Source organism: Ambystoma mexicanum, chromosome 1q (assembly GCF_040938575.1).
Source record: "Ambystoma mexicanum isolate Mex_15411 chromosome 1q, UKY_AmexF1_1, whole genome shotgun sequence".
In the NCBI taxonomy this organism is placed as follows: Eukaryota; Metazoa; Chordata; class Amphibia; order Caudata; family Ambystomatidae; genus Ambystoma; species Ambystoma mexicanum.
Genome location: NC_090922.1, coordinates 34161888 through 34181584, shown reverse-complemented (window position 1 = coordinate 34181584; position 19697 = coordinate 34161888). Strand labels below are relative to the sequence as shown.

The window sequence follows — 19697 nt, the reverse complement described above, 5'->3', positions numbered from 1 at the left end:
TACTTCTGTTTACCTGCTCCGGATCTTCCCGCTTCTGCTTACAGGTACTCCGTGCTTTCTCCACGCCACAGCTATCTCCGGTCAAGAGGGGACTTCAACACCGGCACCTGTAAGAATAAAGAAGAACAGCGTTAGCACGCGCAATTCAATAACGCTGCGCATACACCAAATCTTCCCGCAAAGCTGGAATCCAGTTCAGTTGTACGAGCGCACAAACCCCTGCAAAAGAAAGAAGAAACATTAGTCATTGCGCTCTCCCCACTGCGCTCCCTCTCATAACGCAGTACATACTTACCAAAGCCTCCGTGCAAATTTACCAGACAACCAAGTCTCCGGTAGCAGGGGAAGTGAGAACTCGGGGTCAAGGGAGGCTCATCCATCGCTCCTGCAGAGACACTGGCGAGTGTGACAGCTGCTGCCGCAGCTGCCGCAAAGCCACTCTGAGGTTTTGACCCACAAGACCCCGGTGGGAGGCAGGATCTCACAGCATCTGGAAGAATGGCAGGGCATTACTTCAGATACGTGGGCACTGGAAACAGTATCCCAAAGTTACTGCCTTCCTTTTCAAAAGAAACCTCAGAATCACCCGCCGGGATACAACTCTGCCAAACATCCAGACTCGCTCCTGTTGCAGGAAGTCTTAACCCTTCTACAGAAAGGTGCAATAGAACATGTACCTTTAGCGGAGAGGAACAAGGGTTGGTATTCCCCATATTTCCTCATACCAAAAAAGGACGGGGGATTGAAACCCATCTTTGACTTGAGAAACTTGAACAAGTTTCTCAGGAAGGACAAGTTCAAGATGGTCACACTTTCTCAGATCCTTCAGGCTCTCCAACTCCAAGACTGGTTAGTATCATTGGACCTTCAGGATGCTTACTTTCATGTGCCAATACATCTCAAACACAATAAGTACCTGAGGTTCGCGATTGGCAATTCTCACCATCAGTTTCGAGTTCTGCCTTTCGGGTTGACCTCCACCCCGAGAGTTTTCACCAAGTTGATGGCGGTGGTGGCAGCGAGTCTCAGGAGAGGGGGGGATTCACGTCTACCCCTACCTGGACAATTGGATGATCACGGCATATTCTCTTGAACAAGCCCAGGAGCATCTATCCAATACATGCCACTTTCTTCACAGACTAGGCTTTTCTCTGAATTTAAAGTCAAACATGATACCATCACAGAAACTCCAGTTTATCAGAGCAGTCCTGGATACTTGTTCGGGCAAAGTCTCGCCTCCCGAAGAGAGAGCTTACCACATTCTGCAGATGGTAACAACATTTGTAGATTCTGGGCATTCTGGAATTTTGTTACGGTCTTATGGCATCCTGCATTTTTCTGGTGCCAGAAGCCAGATTGAGGAGGAAATCCCTTCAATGGGGCCTCAGGACTCAATGGTCCTAATTTTCAGGGAAATGTCAGATCTTTTGCAAGTTCCAGCTAGAGGAGCACAGGATCTTAGATGGTGGGCTTGCAGAGAACATATCCTCAGGGGAGAATCTTTTTGGCAACCATGGCCGGAGATAACGGTAGTGACGGACGCCTCACTTCTGGGTGGGGAGCTCACAGCAACGAGTTGATAATCAGCGGTCGTTGGTCTCCATCGGAGTCCAAGCTATACATCAACCTATTAGAGCTGAGGGCAATCAGACTACCTCTGAAGGCCTTCCTGCCCTCTGTGCGGGGAAAGAATGTCCTGATAATGACGGACAACACAGTGGTCATGTACTATCTCAACAAAAGAGGAAGAGTAGGGTCACTACCACTGTTCAGAGAAGAAATGCAGCTCTGGTTCTGGGCGATACAAGGAGGGATCTCTCTATCGGCAGTTCATCTTGCGGACGTTCTGAACAGGCAGAGCACAGTCTCCCATGAATGGGAACTAGCTCAGGAAGTCCTTCAAGAGATCTTCGGCCCTTGGGGAACCCCTCAAGTGGATCTGTTCGCGACCAGTGGCAACAGGAAGTGCGAACTATACTGCTCAAGGGAATTTCCTCCAAGAGGAGCTCTAGGAGACACGTTCGTGGTGGACTGGGAATTTCCACTCCTGTATGCACTTCCTGCAGTCCCTGTGATCCCTCAAGTAATCAGCAGGTTGAGAAAGTTCAGGAAAACCATGATCGTAATTGCCCTGGATTGGGCCAGGATAACGTGGTAACCAGAACTTCTGGACATGCCCATCTGCCCTCCAATACGTCTTCCACAAAGAGAGGATCTTTGCTCGCAAGAGGAAGGTCACGTTCGCCATCCAGAGGTCAAGACACTCAACCTTCACGCATGGCTTCTGAGAGGCTAAGATACAAGGATTGGGACCTTCCGGATGACATCATGGAGATTTTGCTTTCGGCCAGAAGGCCAGCAACTAAATCTCTGTACCGGTGTCGTTGGAACAAGTTCAGTAACTGGTGGAGAGATAGGAATGTGGACCCTTTTCAGTGTAATAGTCCCACAATATTGTCTTTTCTGTTATACTTGGCTAATGTGGGGCTCAAGGTTGGCATGATAAAGGGTTATTTAGCAGCGCTATCTATTTTTAAGCGCTCCTCAGAGGAAGAATCTTACTTCAAAATACCTTTGATTAGACAATTCTTAAAAGGTCTTAATAATGTGTTTTCTCCAATACCTTTTCAAGTAACTGTGTGGGACTTAAACTTAGTGCTAAAGTTCCTCATATGTCTCCCATGTCAGCCTTTACATTCTTGTCCGTTAAAGCTCCTTACTTTAAAAACCATACTGCTAGTGGCAATTACATCAGCCCGCAGGGTAAGTGAGTTGCAGGCACTTTCTAGCGGGCCTCCTCACACCATCTTTTATAAAGATCAGGTTGTTCTTAGGGTCAAACCCTCTTTTTTGCCAAACATTGTCTTAGATTTTCACCTGTCACAGAAATTAACACTGCCTGCTTTTTACCCTCCCCCTCCCGCAAGTAAGGAGGAGGAAAGGCTACGTAGATTAGACCCTAAGAGGGCTCTTAGTTTCTATATTTCAAGATTGGCAAGATTACATAAGTGTGATCAACTCTTTGTGGAATACACTGGCTGTAAATTGGGGCTGGCAGTGACTAAGCAAACATTATCTAGATGGATAATTTTGGCTACAACTGAATGTTCTAGATTGGCTGCGGAAGATCCTCCAGATGGGCTGAGAGCTCATTCAACCAGGGGCATGGTGACTTCAACAGCACTTCAAAGGGGTGTCCCAGTGCAAGATATTTGTGCAGCAGCCACCTGGTCATCCATGCTAACATTTATAAAACACTATGCCCTAGATTCGACTTCTTCACAGGGAGGCCTCTTTGCTAAATCAGTACTTCATTCGGTACATGACTAATATCTCTCTACTCCCGCCTCGAATACAAAACTGCTTTGGGAGTCTATCTAAGATGAGGAATACGTGGGAGGACACAATCTATTCGAAGAACAAGTTACTTACCATCTGTAACGTTCTTTCAATTGGATGTTCCTCCCACGTATTCCTCATGGACCCTCCCAGCCTACCTCACAGTACAGTTTACGTAGTTTACACTCAAAATTCCTTTAAGGCTTGGGTCAAAAGAGGCATGCCATTAACTACAATCCATTGGCTACAATATACGAAAAAACAGAGCTGAGGCCAACGGGCGCACTCGAGGCATTTATACAGCGGATGACGTTGGCGCTCGACGGATGCCTTCGAGGGACATCGACGCTGCAGCCTCGAGTGGAGCGCCCTCTGGAGGAGAAACAATTTTCCGTAGCAGCAAAGGAGGAATATCCAATTGAAAGAACGTTACAATTGGTAAGTAACTTGTTCTTCTGTTCGATTACAACTGTACTACTTATAGTGGGTGTATAAATAGGTAGTTGGCTTCAGATGCAAGAATATTTGTTAGTATAAGCTGCGTCAAAAGAGCTTTCTTTCTCCAATCCCCTTAGCCATAACTTCACTGGTTTAGTATGCAGCTCATCGTACATATAGGCATTCCGAGTTTCCTATGTATCATGATGGTCGGGGCTGTGCCAGGCAACTCAAGAAGCCTTTTAGACGAAGAATTCTCCTACACGTATAGTGGAGATTTGTAGGCTGTAATCCAAATCCCTGCACCATACATCACCACTCCCTTGGCTTTGCTGTTATTTATTCTCAGCAACTATCAATTAGAGAAGCCTTTATACTTTGTCTAAACTGGAATTTCCCCCCATGGGCTTGAATCATTTTTAGAGTTTGTTTCTCGATGTAATTTACTCCATTCATTCTAGAGGATAACGAAATACCCAAATACCCTGGAAACCTTAATTACCTTATCTCTGACTTTAAAAGATGATATTTTTGGGATATTTATTCCTACTTTGGCAGATTACAATTGATGATTTGCTACATTTACAGATAAATTTAGTATATTCATAATCTCTGAATAGACAGTGATCAAATATTGTAATAATCTAGGTGTTCGAGCAATTAACAGTATCCTTAGCGTAGACCAAATCCGGAAAATGCATTTGCCCTAAAAATGTACATCAGCCTTGCAGCTTAACAGAAATTCTGGAAGCCCATTGATCTACAGTGAAAATAAGGCTAGCGCACATCCGAGTCTCACGCCCGTGGTTGCTGGTAACCGTGAAGTGCAAGGGCCATCCCTTGGGTGAATTCCTCAAACCCTTCTTAAAAATTGGATAGATTGTAGCCCAGCTCCATGACTCCAGTAGTTGGCACTTTCCAAGTATATAATTAAAAACATTTGTCAAAAGTGGTTCCCACACCGCCTCTCAATTTCTAACGAGATCATCAGGAATACAAGCAGGCCCTGTGAATCTATTCATAGCTTTCTTGTGGAATGCACTAAAGATTTCCTGAACTGTGACTCTAATACCAAAATCATCAATTCGTTTTTTTTTTACATACTTGCAAAGCATCTTTTCGTGTACAGGTCAGTGCATCGGCAGCACTATTCGGCTCATGTGTACATCTCAGAAAAATTAGAGATCCGCATGGAATCCTGTACATTAGTTTTGACTGCATTTTGCTTATTGATATGGCTAGGATCTTTTAAAGCAGCAGTTCCCTCTTAGCAGTTCTTTGTTTATCTGCAAACCGCACATGTTTCGATTCGTGTTTCCCAGTCTTACTGACTTTCGAAAAAAAACAGAAAGAAAATTCATAATAGTTTCAAAGTTATCCAAAATTTCCTTGTGCACTTGATAATCTGATAGATCACCAGTACTTGTGCCACCTCTCCATTCATGGGGTCCCACCTAATCCTTATTAGCTAAGTTGGGGGTACTGTTGAAACAGTGTTATTCAGAGGACCATAATCTTTAGAATTTACAGAACACTCTACACTTAAAATGAAAGCAAGTTGATTACTAATAATTTCTCGTGGTACCCGAAAACCTAAAATCTTGCTCCTTTTAACAGCTGAAAAAAACAATAATTAGTGGTTGAACATCACTGATGGCCCATAAACGTGTACAAACCTGGAATATCTTTTGAGTAATGCCCATTCACATTGTGCAAACCCCACCCCATCAGCCAGGTATATAGTTTCAAACCATCCACACTCATCTGTGGATCTAACATAATGGGGAATCAGATGTGTGGACAGTTATCTTCTATCACATCAAAAAGGTGCAGAGCTGGGCAGTTCCCAATTGAATGTTAAAATCACCGCTGATAATAAGCCACGTCGACAGCTTGTTTGTAGGTCCTTTCCTTTAGTGGCTTCACTAGATTCGGCACAGAGGGGCTTACTGAGGAATACAGTGTAATGGCCGGATAATGCCCTGTCCGGTTCCAGTGAAGAACTGTGTGAGCACCCGACATCTGACTCCCGGACACCCTGCTAGGATCTGGGTGCCCTCATGGTATTTCATTGGATTTGCGTTATGTTGCGAGTTTCAGCCACCATTATCCCCGCCCACAGTTTTCCTGGTTGTTATTGGGATCACCGTGGCTGATTGCTCTTTCAGGGTTCCATGGAAGAAGTTGACATTAGTCGGAGCATTGTGGAGGTGACCTCCCCATGGTATTACCCATTAGCCTTTTGCTTGCAGAAATTGCGGCCCCTTGCTTGCAGAAATTGCGGCTCCTGGCCTTTGCTGTTGAGATGATTGAACATGTACATTAGTAGGGGGTAAAGGAACTGATTCTAAGCTCCATTTATTTAGTACTTAAAATGCCTATCACTAGGGCTCACGCTGCTAATATAATTTTTAGGCATTCAGATGAAACATCACCCCCATCATCTAAACCCAAGTTCTTGAGCCTAGGGTAAGAAAGGGGTCTCGTCCAGAAAGATTTGAAACTGGGTCACTGAATCTGACCTTTGTGGAGTCTGGTAATTGTGAGGCAAAAACCCTTGGTGTCATCTTTGACTCCTGTCTCTCGTTCTCTCCTCGAATCACGGACCTTGCAATGAAGGTGCACTTCCAGTTGCACCTCCTCAGAGGCATTCTCCCTTTCCCCACCTTCCTCCAGAAACTCCAATGTCTCCAGAGCTCTGGTCCTCTCTAGGCTGGACTACTGCAACAGCCACTTCTTCAATCTGTCCAAATACTCCCTTCGCCTAATCCTGACTAGGACTGAGAGACTTATCCTTGTCCTCAAGTCCAGCCCTAAAACCTCTCCACTGGCCCCCGGTTGCTGCGAGGATCAAGTTGAAGACCCCCTGCATCATCCTCAATGCTTTCTCTGGCCTGGGACCCCGCTACATCCAGCTATCTCTCCCTAAATACCTCCCTGCTAGAACCCTTTGGTCTTCTAGCTCCAACTCTCTGCAGATCAGATGCTTTTTGAAGCACTAGCCTGGCTGGGCCTGCACCCCTATTGAGCCCATCCACCCATGTCCTTGCACTTAGCATGTGGACCTTCTTTCCCCTGCACTCTCTGCATTCCCTGGCACTTGTCCACCTGGCCTCCCCCTAGCACTTGCCTGGCCCATGGGCCCTTCCCCCCCCCCCCATCCATCCCCTGCGTCCCTCAGCAATTGCACGCTCGCCACTCAGACCTGCACTTCCTTTTCCTCCTTAGCATTAGTGCTTTCTGCTATAATCAGCACTTCCCCTCCTCCCCATAACCCTGCACTTATTGCTACTCCAAATTAAGACGGCTTGTTTAAGGAGAACAAAATCTGACATCTTGTGTAATACACCAATCGTATTGTCCTGACTCTACAGGTTTTGGTCCATAATACAGTAAATGTTGGGCCTTCCTCGGGAGTACCGCAAAATGATGTCCCAGTGGTGGCCAAGCAAAATGATTGTTCAGTGCTCGTGATTGACAATCAGCCACCTTATCAAACCATCTTCTCCAGCATTGGATCTTTCATGGATTCACATACTGTGAATATTCCCTGTCAGGCTGGGAATCCCTGGTTACTTTGATTTAGTAATTTTCCTATGGAAAATCTTGACACCTTGAGTGTCCAGTCGACGTTGTTGTGGGTGCTTTTGGTCCCCATCAATAGGACGTTTAGTGTATAGCTCCGCCCCTGCAGCTTCCCCTCAGATTTCAACCATCTTTAGCTCTGGTGGGATTCCTTGAGTTCTTCTCTCATGAGAGCATTGTTCCACACACAATTTATATTTTTTCAACTTATTCTCCAACCGTAGCAACCAACGACTCATCTAAGGTCCCGTTTACAACCATGGAGACCGCTGGACCGAAAAAGTCCTTGTTCAGGCCCTGGGACACTTGCAGCCTAAAAAACGTGTATGAAGGTGACTGGCATGCAGATTGTCTATACTGCCTCTACCCTAACCATTCCCCGGAGGAATGTGAGATCTGCTATGGTTTTTCACAGAAAACCCTTAAGGACAGAAACCATTGCGGCTTAATGAAGGAGCATACCCGGCGTCGGAAGCGGGTTCGTCAAGGAGTGGGAGAGCTACCACTCCCTCTGACACCACTCCCACTCTGACAAGAGGTCGCCATCAGGTTACAGGTCCAAGACTAAAGAACTTTTGGTGAAGAAACAGAAAACAAGTGAGCCAAAATCGTCCACGGCCTCGATAAGGCCAAACACTCCTCTCCTGTTAAAACCCAGGTATCGGTGTAAAATGATTATTTCTTTTAACATTGATTGTTTGTATTATGTGTGAAAAGTTTCAATTTAAACTAACTCGCACAATAAATAAATTGGATCACTGTGAATCTAAAACTGAGGTGGAAGTGCTATCAGTTTTCACAGCAATTATATCTATCGTGAAAACACAGCCCCGGAGAATACAACATTTATTTTTCTTTTTTAAACATGCATGTATAGATTTGGAGATCTTTCATTCCTTGTGGCCGAGCAAAAACAAAAGTGCAATGCTATCGCCCATTCTCTAACGCCCCTTTCCTGGGAAAACACCTGGAACAGCTGACCATCTCCCAGCTTACTCTCCACACTGAATCTGTTGTTTGTCTCCATGACCAGCAGTCTGGCTTCAGAGTGGCCAGAGGCACAGAAACTGCTCTCCTGAACACCCATGAAGATCTGCTCTCTAACCTTGATTCCAGCATTCCCTGTGTCCTCATCCTCCTTGATCTCCCCTCTGCTTTTGAAACAGTCAACACACCATCCTGCTCAATCGACTCTGTGAGAACCTGGGCATCACGGGTCAGGCCCTGGAGTGGTTGTCCTCCTCCTTCTTAGAGAACCCCTCCTAGGTCCAACTTGGTTCCTTTCTCTCTGCTACCTCTCCACCTCTGGCATTCCATAGGGCTCTATCCTCTCACTCTGGTTCTTCAACCTCCATTTGGCCCCTTTGGCCCACCAGATCTCTACCCTCTTCTCTAACTTTCAGTGGTATGCGGATGACACTCGGTTCTCCCTCAGGCTCCCCTTAGCCTCCTCTTCTTCCTAGCTCATTCCGGACTGTCTATCCACGATTCAGGATTGGTGCGTCTCCAATGATCTCTGCCTTAATGCCATTAGGACGGAGATCCTTCTCATTGGGACCCCTGCTCCTGCTTTCCCACTCTCTCGCTGGCTGCCCTCCTTGGGCCCTCTTCCTTCGCCTTCCTGTGAGGCAAAAACCCTTGCTGTCATCCTCAACTCACTCTCTCCTTCTGTACTCATGTCTCGGACATCGGCAAGAAATCACGCTACCAGTTGCATCTCCTCAAAGGTACTCTTCCCTTTCTCATCTTCCCCCAGAAGCTCACTGTCTTCAGAGCTCTGGTTCTCTTTAGGCTGGACTACTGCAACAGCCTCTTTCTCAATCTGCCTTCGTCTACTCTCCAGACAGAGAGGGGTGGTAGGTCTCTCTCCTCTGCAGGTGCCACCCTCTGGAATGGCCTCCCTGCCCATCTCAAGCTTGAGCCGGATCACCTGAAGTACCGGAAGCAGCACAAAATGTTCGTTTTCTCTCTGATTTCTCTCTCTCCCTCCCCTGCTGACCTACCTGAACGACCTGTCTGCTGCACTGACTGGCTGCTTGGCTACCCACAGAGTCTCACTGGGTGCCAGGCTCTCTGTTGATCAGTCACTCCTGCGCTACCTCCAGGCCCACCACGCACTTGGGGGCTTTAACTGTAACATCTACAGTCCCTTGCCTCCTTGCACTTACCAATAACCGCGGTGCACTGGCTGCACTACTCCAAGCACATTGCTGCCCTGTTCCCCTTCCCTCTCCCCGGCACACCCCCCCCCGCCCACTTCCCATTGCACTTCTCATTCTCGCACTTGCACGATCTGAATGACACAAGGCCTAGTAAGATCGTTTGATTTGTCGTCCATCTGTATTCTCTCCTTGTATTGTCGCGCCTAGAAGCACTTGTGTACAGGAGCATTATAAATGACGTATCATATACCATTTCATGCTATACGTATATGAATACATTAAAAAATCTAGGACAGTATTGGTTCTTTATCTGGATGAAATTCTCTGACAGCTGTTCCGATACTCTACCAACAATCCATGCCAACTGAGCCTCTACATCACCCGTGAAGAACTTCATCTGAATAAACTTGCCTGTTCTGCCTTAGATAATTTTATGCATTGCGCATAGCAAAATATTTTTGTAAAAGACAACAAAGTAAGCCACTGCAGTGAGGAGGTGTGGTAAGGAGTGCAGCAGTGAGAGAGAGAAGTGAGCACTGAGCATGGATGGATACAGGAAGACAACTCATCCCCAGCATAAGATGGACATGAGGGATGCGAAAGAGGAGAACATATGCTTTGTAAGCCTTCTAGCCTCTTGTGTAAGCCCAAAAGGCCCTCTACTGCGGTGACTAAAAACATGAGTGTAAACATCTCCTGCTGTCCCAAACCAGAATTAGTCTGTGATCGCGATCGCACAACCAATGGCAATAAGCACGTGTTCATTTCTAGGTGTTGTGCCCCACACCATTGTTATGCCGGAGTATGGCGCCCAAACTCCTGGAATAATTCTTCACATGCGTATTGTTGAAAAAAACAAAGTAAGATGGTTCTTTTTCATCACAACAATCTTTGTTGCCAAAATAATACTGATACTTATGTTACAATCTTTATTATAACAAGAGTTATTCCAAACCTTCCTAGCAGGAACCATTGGCTAACAAAGCTATTGATTATTATTAAATTGTTGTATTGTTCATTAGGTGTCTGTGATTAATGGGACAAGTCCTTTTGCAAGCGCATATGACCTCACCAACATCATTGCAGCCTATCAAGACAGGAATGGTAAGTGCTTGATTTGACTCTTGGCTGATAGTCCAGCCATAGAGTAAATGCATATTTTTTTTACATTCAACGTAACAGATGTATCGTAACATGACAACCTCCTGCAATACTCTTATGAAATCCTCATATTATGTTCTTATTTCAGTCTAGTTGTGACATCACTAATGACCTGTAGTACAAAAATGATATCCCTCCTCCTCTATAATCAATTCTTCAGATGACGTCACAATGCAGGCTGTTTGCCAGCACAGAGCAGAATTCCCGCTGTCACTGCAAAACATAAAGCCTTGACACGCTTTTCAAATTCCTTTAATGTAAAATAGCTTTTTGTAACGTTTTACAGCCATTACTGATACAGTATAGATTATGGTAGTATATTTATTTTGTGTTCCGCTGGAGTAGTAACACATGAGAGCAAGAATCTGCATGATATTTTTTATTTTGACATACAGAACGTTTTTTGCTGCAATTTATTAAACTGCTTAAAATATATTTCTGCAACACAGTAGAGGCTTCATTTCTAACCCCAACAGATTATCCCTTGATTAGATTTATCAGCAACTGCAGTATCTCTTACATTATAAAGTGCAATAGAAGAGTAAATTTTGGCTGTGAGCTAGTGTTGTTCTCTCTGTTGCTCCTGAACCACAGACTTCCTGATTGCCGGCATTTGTGACCCAAGAGGCAGAGCCTATAAAGTCAGGGGTGCAGGAAAATAGCTTGTTCTTTGTCATTGATTACATATACTCTGTCAAAGTCACCTTCGCCATAGCCCTTCTTTTTTATTTATCGACAAGGATGTTTTGTACACTTGTACGATCTATGCTAAAATGCCTTAACGCTTTTAGTGTAGCATCCTGTCCTGTTTCTATGGACATGCTTGGCTGTCCGTGTAGGCACAGGACTGAGCAGGAGGAAGAGTCAGTGGACATTAGAAGATTAAATAAGGTAGTCCCTCCCTCCCGGTGTCCTCTTCGCTATTGGTGTGAGAGCCTCAGGGCCGGCCTTAGCGTAGAGAAACAACTTTATTTTCTTTTTTTGTGCTACTACGCCGCAGCAGGGAGTTAATCACTAGAATAGGGCACCAATACTGATGCGTCAGCACCCTATTCTAATGAAAACTGCCCACTCCCGCTCCAGAGCAGGGAGGTAACCACTTCAATAGGGCACTGATGCAAAAGCATCAGTGCCCTGTTGTTATTAAATGCCCCCCGCGCTGGAAAGCCCAGCACCAGCACAAGAGAGGGGTGCATTTAATTTAAATAAGACTCCCCCCAGCTGGTGTGGTGGGGATAAATGGTGCCCAGGGCAGTCAGCTGGGCAGCCCTGCCTTTAAGGCCAGCCCTGGTTAGACTAATATACATTCATTGGCACTTGACAATGGTGACAAAGTGACACAGACCATTGTGTGCCCTCCACGGTGCTTCCAGTTGATGGAGTGTCCTGCTTTTGCTGATGCACCAGAAGTTGCACTATTATCTCGCGGCACAGTTTATGGGATTGTACCGGGATGGCTGGGCCCATTGTGAGGACACCCCCGCTCCAGGCCACTCACCGCCTGCGCTCATGTGCTCCTGCTGGACCCGAGACATCCTACAGAGGCATTTGCTGTGGGAAAGAGTGCAAGCTTGCACCAGAGCGGGAGAACGCTCTCTACTGCATATTGACCCTGTTACAGCGGTTTCTTACTTTTGATGGTGCCTGACTGGACCAGAATTCCTCAATACAGGTAAGGAGGCCACATTTCACTTGCTGCTCAAGAGCTCCGAGTCATATTAAAAAAATTAAAAAAAATAAAAAATAATAATAACTGTCAAGCCTGCCGGACAGCACACAGGCAGAATCCTTTTGAAGTCATCCTGTCTGGTGCAGAGACATCTATCTCCCACACAGTATTTTCTTTGCAGTGGACAATCATCCTGACATCCCACATGATGCTATACAGCTGCAAACAGTGCCACCGTTCGAAATTACTGATTCTAGCAATCTATGACCCAAATGGCTCAAAGATTTGTATGTGTATGTTGATGCAATGGGATTGCGTGAAGACAGGCGCATGAGGGGTATTGGGCCCACAGTGCAAGATGTAATTCATGAAGCTACAAACACTTTTGTAGGGCTCATAGACTGCATGAACCCGTACTTTGGCCCGCACAGGAACATAGATTATGAGAGACACGTGTTACACACTACCGGTCTATCAAGAGGGGAAACGCTAGACAATTGTTTGATGCGGCTACAGCCGAAAATAAAGTACTGTGATTTTGGTAACAAATAAAAATGATGAAGCCCTTCGTTTGCAAGTAATTGCAGGATGCAAATCATCCACATTTCAGAAGAAGTTGTTATAGAAAACGAAAACACTGGTGAGGTTGGCACGCACATCATTGTTGAAAAGTGTGTGGTTTAGGGCTGTTTAGTGCACAGGTTATCTCTAGCTGTCTGGGACGTGTATGGTCAGTGTGGGGTGGTTGAGTAGGGAGAGGTTGTATACAAATTGTTCGAACTACAATTGTTCGAATCACAATTGACCTTTGCACAATTGACCGAATTGTGAAGGTCAATTGTTACATATATGCGGGGGGAAACCCCTGCAACCCCCAATATATATATATATATATATATATATATATATATATAGTCAATTGTGCAAAGGTCAATTCGGACCCTTGACTTTCGGTCAATTAGGTCATTCGAACAATTGTGTTCGAACAATTTGGGTAATACCTAGGGAGATGGTTGGTAGGTTTTGGGTAACGAGTTATGGATAGACACTGGGATATGAAACCAACTCATTATAACTGAAGGACTAATTCCCTATATTAGGACTTGGGGTTAGCAAATGGTTTGTAACGAAAGGGGAGGAGTCCTAATAGATTAATTCCTTGTGCAACAAATGTGCATATGTTCTGAAAGGGCCCGATTAGTGGCAATTTTTTTGTGACTCCTCGAAACCAAAAAGCATATACACTTCAGCTTTAACAGTTTTGTAATGTTAAGGAGCGGGTTATTATTTTCCTTCCTTTAACATAGTTTTTACTTAAAGTGGTTGCATTTTATTTTTCTCTAAAACCGTTGTAGGACCTCATTTCTGTCCTCAGTTTCTTAACATCAAGTAACACAAAACATGAAAACTCTACAGACATTTTGAACAGAAATATATAACCTAAAACAGTGTCTAGGTTATTACATAAATTCAGTCATGAGAAACCGATTGAGGCTCTTGCTATATACAGTGCACATGAAACAGAATGTACAAAATAGAAAATGTCATCTGTGTATCCAACATGACTCAATCAGTGAAGCATCCTGAAGAGTGTTAGTGAATAATATATTCCCTTTTTGTCCAGGCCAGAAGTCTATCTGAACCGGTCTTCCCAATATTAGCCTTTGGCAGGGATTGGTAATAGGTGAGGGTGGCCAAATCTTCCACGCATGTGCCCTAGCTATGGTTTATCCGGTTACGACGACAACGCTCCTCTTTGAGCGTCCACAGGCACCGGCGGATGCAGACAACTCCGGACAGCCACTGCGTTTATCCCGATTCAACGCTTATCACGCATGTCGGGTAAGATAATCCCGCTGTGACCTCTATTACCCCCCCCCCCCCCCAGGAATGGACCCAACAGCATGCTGCAGATAATTGTATCTGCATGCTTTTTCTCCATCTCGTTGCCGAAACTCTAACTGGGCACGAGATTACCCATCCCCCCTACCCCACCAGCACGGACTGGCAATCGTCAATCCTTCACCCGCCACGGGGCGCTGCTTCTCTCCCTCCGCCACCCTCTACATCAAGCTTCTCGTTGTCCACACCGCACCTGAGGCCGGTGTAGCAACTGGTAGGGGGTGGTCTGTACTTCTGCTCTCTATATGGTAGAGGGGAGGCACAGAGGACCCCAGCCTAGATTCTCTATTCGGTAGCTATGGTCGAGCAATCAAGGCCTAGCTTCTCAGGAGGTGATGCAGGCTGGTTCTTAAGTACAGTGAAGTCCCCAAGCCCCCACAAAGGAATGTCCACACACTGTATTGGTTAGAACACAGTCTTTATATAATCAATATCCAAGGTTATGTACACTTATCATAATAACTCACTTTGTACTTAGGAAAATCAACAATGGCAAATATATACAATTCTAAAGTGGTACCTCCCTTTGTATTAGATCTCATTAAAGTGCATCAACAATACTGTAACAATGTCACACAGATCAATAGAGTGAAACCAGCAATAGAGAGAGGAGAGAAAATAAGATGGTTGAGCAATAGGCAGAATACTGGCCCCTATCACTAGACACAGTTGTGTGTGGAGATCCCCCCACCTGGGCAACCTGTAAAATAAAGATATAGCACAAGCCCAGTCCATATATTGTTCTGCAAGTCTTATTCCCTCCTATAATGTTTTTACCCCCCAATGTACCTGGTGGAGTCGAGTTCTTCGAAGAGGCGTCGACAGATCCTTCTTGAGCGACCCCCTTTCAAGCGGGAGTCACGGATCGTCGAGAGGCGTCGAGAAGCGGCAAGGAACTCGGTGTTCGGCGGCGGGGAATCGACGGCCCTTCTTGAATGCCTTCCCTTTCAAGCGGGAGACACGGGGCGTCGAACGTCCGTCGAGGAACTCGGCGTTCGGCGTCGGGGAATCGACGGCCCTTCTTGAATGCCTTCCCTTTCAAGCGGGAGACACGGGGCGTCGAACGTCCAACAACAAACAGGGTAGAACGGCGTCGATGAGGCGGCAGCTTCGATCCAAGCGGTGTTCGTCGACGACGGAGCGTCGGCGTCCTGCAAGGCAGAGGCATGCGGGGCACCTCGATGACAATTGTTCTGGACCGCAAAGATTGTGGAGATGGGGGCCCAGCAAGGGCGTCGAGTCGTTCGAGTCTTTGTGGTCTTCGGGTGGCGGGAAACCCACCTGTAGGTTTCTCCTCGGCGCGTTGGTCGTCCTCGACTTTCTCCGGCAGGATAAAGCGGTCGACGGTGCGGACGAGGGAGTCCTTCGATTCAAATGTTCTTAGGCAAAGAGCGGACGGCTCGGGTCGTCGGCGGCACGGCGTCAAGTGGTTCCCACGGCTGGCAACACAACTTCGACAGGCCTCCAACGGTTACACAAACCCGCGAACCCTGGTCGACGGCAATGGACTTCGACGGCGGCGATGTCCGAGTGCTTCACTTCGATCTCCTCGGCGGTCCCGTCTCGGGTCGGCAGCCTTTCGAGGGTCTGACTTCCAGGGCGCTATGGCGAAGATGGAGCGGTGCTCGATGGTCCCTCGGAGCACGGGAAGAGGGCGCCTTACCAGGTCCTCTCTCGGGTCAGTCTTCGACGATTTCGGCAGCCTTCGGATCGGTCGAAGCAAATGCAACAGCAAGTCTTCTTCTTCCAGCTGGACGTCGAGGATCAGCAGTTCCAGTTACTCTTAGAGTGGAGACTCAGCTCCAGAACGCTTCTGAACAATTACCAGTGGTGAGAGGTCCCCAGATATACTATTCTGTCTCTCATCCACACTGCCAGCACACACTTAGCAGCCAATCATACAGAAGGGCATTCATGCAGTCAGTCAGCCAATAAGGCACACAGTGCATTCAGGCCACACTCCTCCCTTTCAGACACTCACAACAAGGAATGTGGATTGGGACAAGTACCCAGCCATTCAACACTACCCACTGCATTCAGGCCAGTTTCGGGCAGGGCTGTCTCAGTCTTTGTCTCTCATGCCAGAAACCAGACAACCACAACAAGGAGTGTATATTGGTCACACACTCCATTCACCCAGGTCCCACCCACAGGAGGTACCCACAACATACAGTCACTGGGAAGGCTCCAGTCAGTCTAGCTGGGCCTTCACAACAACACCATATATGGAACTTCCACCCAACAGCCAGTCAGGGGGAAGGGACAGAGTCAGGGCTTCCCAGGACTTTGGGAAAACAAGGTAACAGGCAATAGAAAGCAAGAGGCCACAGGGGCCATCTTGTTTCCTATCAGGAATCAACTGATCCCAATGGCAGGGGCTGGGTATCCCAAAATGGAGGACACCCAGAGCACCTGTCAAATTCAGCATGGAGCTGCCACCAGCCCATACCCTGCTCTGTGGGCCACCCACAGGTGCCCAAAAACATACACTAGGGGCACAGGGTTGTACCCCTACCCATGGGTGCCATAAGGGTATCCCATGGGTCTGTTCACCAAACCAAAAGAGAGAGCTGCACTGCCAGGAGTCCCACATGGACTCCTGGGTAGAAAACACGACAGAACACACGATAAAAAGCAGTAAAGGACAAGGATTCAGAGGCCCTGTCCCTCTGATGCATTTCCAGCATCACAGCCGGGCAGAGGCCACGAGAGACAACACAAGCAAAGCTCATTACAAGGTACCCACAATAACCCTTTTCCAACTTGTGCACATGTCAGATGTGAATGTCTATGCCTATAAATTTGTTTGCCTATTTTCTGATGCGACCATGCATTAAATTACAGGTCTGTGCTTCCAGCTCGGCTACAACTCCAACATCACCCCCACCCCCCCTCCCGCCGCCCTTTCCTCCTTCTTGTTGGCTATTTCTGTACTGTATTTGGACTCCAATGCAGACCCCTTTACAGATACTATTATATTTGCATTCCAACTATCCCTTATGCTACTAGATGCTTCCTCCAGTGAAATCAGACCGTACACACCATTCATTTCCAGCCTAAAAGTGCACTATGGCTAACGCTCCCTGCAGGTCAGTTCTCATTTGGGATACTCCTCCCTTGCTCTGTGTGTGCACAACCAATTCTGTGTACTTGGTTACACTTTTTTACTCAGCCCTCCTTCTCCAATACAAATAATAATCCCTCTGTTTGATGTTATTACTTCAGGGGCCCTACAGTTCAAAAGGTCCAGATGAAGGAGAACTAAACAGTATCCTGCCGAAACATCAAAAGACAAAGATTACTGTCCTTCTCTTTTACTAATCATCAGTGACGTCGACCAACTATTTGGTCAGGTGACCCTTCGACCAAGTGTGCAGTATATAGATTTGGTCACCCTGACATATCGCTTATCCCTGCCCCAGACTAACATTGGGAAGACTGATTTAGATAGACTTCCGGCCTGGAAAAAAAGCAAATATATTCACTAATACTCTTCAGGATGCTTCACTGTGATTGAGTCATGTTGGATACACAGATGAAATGTTTTATTTTGTACATTCTGCTTCGTGTGCACTGTATATAGCAAGAGCCTCACTCGGCATCAATCGGTTTATTATGACTGAATTTATGTAATAACCTAGACACTGTTTTAGGTTATATATTTCTCTTCAAAATGTAGAGTTTTGATGTTTTGTGTTACTTGATGTAAGAATCTGAGGACAGAAATGAGGTCCTACAACGGTTTTAGAGAAAAATAAAAATGCACCCAGTTTAAATAAAAGCAATGTTAAAGGAAGGAACATAATAACCCCCTCCTTAACATTACAACACTGTGATTAAAGCTGAAGTGTATATGTTTTTTGGTTTTGCTGCGTCACAAACAAATAGCCGCTTATCTGCCTCTTTCAGAATATATGCACATTTGTTGCACAAGGAATTAATTAGGACACCCCCCTTTCGTTACAAACCTATGAAACCAACTACGCCACTCTTACACACAATTGAATAATACTCCCAACCGACGTCAAACAGAAAGCTACACCTCTATAATCAGCTTGCACATCACAGTCGTGACCAATGCATCCTAGCACCACTGTCACAAGGCTCCCTTCTGAACACAAATGACTGAATGTCATTGATAAGCCCTCGAAACAGAACTGCCCGCTGAGTTCAGGGTGCGTCCTGTCTGTATGCATCCACACAACAGCAAAGCTATCTTGTGTTTCCACTCTCCTCCTGCTAACCTAACCCACCTCTACCTCTTTCCGTTACGCAAAAATAGCTGGAGACCACTTAGATAGATAGCAGCAGTGCATGGTATAAATCAGTCACATAACACTCACTTCTACTGCCACTGCCATCGACCGCTATACGTTCAATTTTAAATGGCCTTCGGAAACAGACGTTTTAACATATTTGTCAGCCTCTGTACCACTCTGCGTTTCTTTCGCTATACTTAAATGCAAAGCAAAACACAAACCGGCACAGAGTTCATAGAGCTTAAGCTCGGAAGCTAGTTTTGGAGCACTGACTGGAAACAGCTGATGGCACTCTCGCAGTACCTGTGCTCCAGGCAGTCAGTGCTTTACTCACTCCAAGAAACGGTCATTGCCTTAGCTCAAAACTGTAGGATTATGAACAGGTTCTTACTCGCACTTGGTTACATCAGCACCAAAATAGGAAATCTTAGCAGGGATACCACCTACAGAGAAGTGTTCACAGCTTCGACTCCTGCCTTAAAACTGCAACTTGTAAACTTGTCTCTGCGCTCAAGCATTGGCATCAAACTATAGCTAATGGCATCTGCTTCTCGTTGCATTCTCCCCAGCGGGGTTGTCGTCAGGGCCTCCCACCTTGGTAAGCTGGTTACTTTCAGTTCTCCAGCATGGGTTCTGGCATGGATTCACATGCTCATGAATATTCCCCGTCGTCAGGCCGGGAATCCTCGGTATAGAAAAAAATCAGTATCAGTTTCGTTTCTGATCTGTCTTTCTTAGTAGTAACCAATCAATGGTCTCTGGGTCATACTGCCCCCAGCCAATGACTGCCCTCTCCCTAAGCCCCGCCTCCGGCAGCCATCCTCAGATTTTTACCGCACGTTCAAGTGTTGGGAGTCCTTGTGCTGTAGCTCTCGAGCTTTTGCTGCGTTTTCGTGCTTTTTCAGGAGATTTTTCTCATTTTTCGGTTAAATAGAGCCTCAAGCTCCACCGTTTCTACATCCGATCAACGGGGATCCGTTTCGGAGTTTTCTACGCCCCTCAAGGGTGAAGATTTCGTCGAGTTATGCTTTTGGAGGATTCCAGAAGTTCCGAGGCCTACCCCCGGACATGGCCCAGGAGAAAGGAAGCTCGACGCTCGGGAAGCTGTTCAGGACCTGTCCTAGATGCCAGCTTCAGAATGTTTTCAAGGAGGACGAGCATTCGTTATGCCTCTACTGTCTC

General features: G+C 46.3%; 1 protein-coding gene across 1 annotated transcript in view; it reads left to right on the top strand.

The window, feature by feature from the left end:
* TMEM231 (transmembrane protein 231) overlaps positions 1-19697 on the top strand; it is a 515430-nt gene that overhangs the window by 251030 nt on the left and 244703 nt on the right. Inside the window, exon 6 of the mRNA XM_069635458.1 lies at positions 10547-10628. Coding sequence (XP_069491559.1) covers positions 10547-10628 — 82 coding nt within the window. The remainder of the gene's footprint in view (positions 1-10546; positions 10629-19697) is intronic.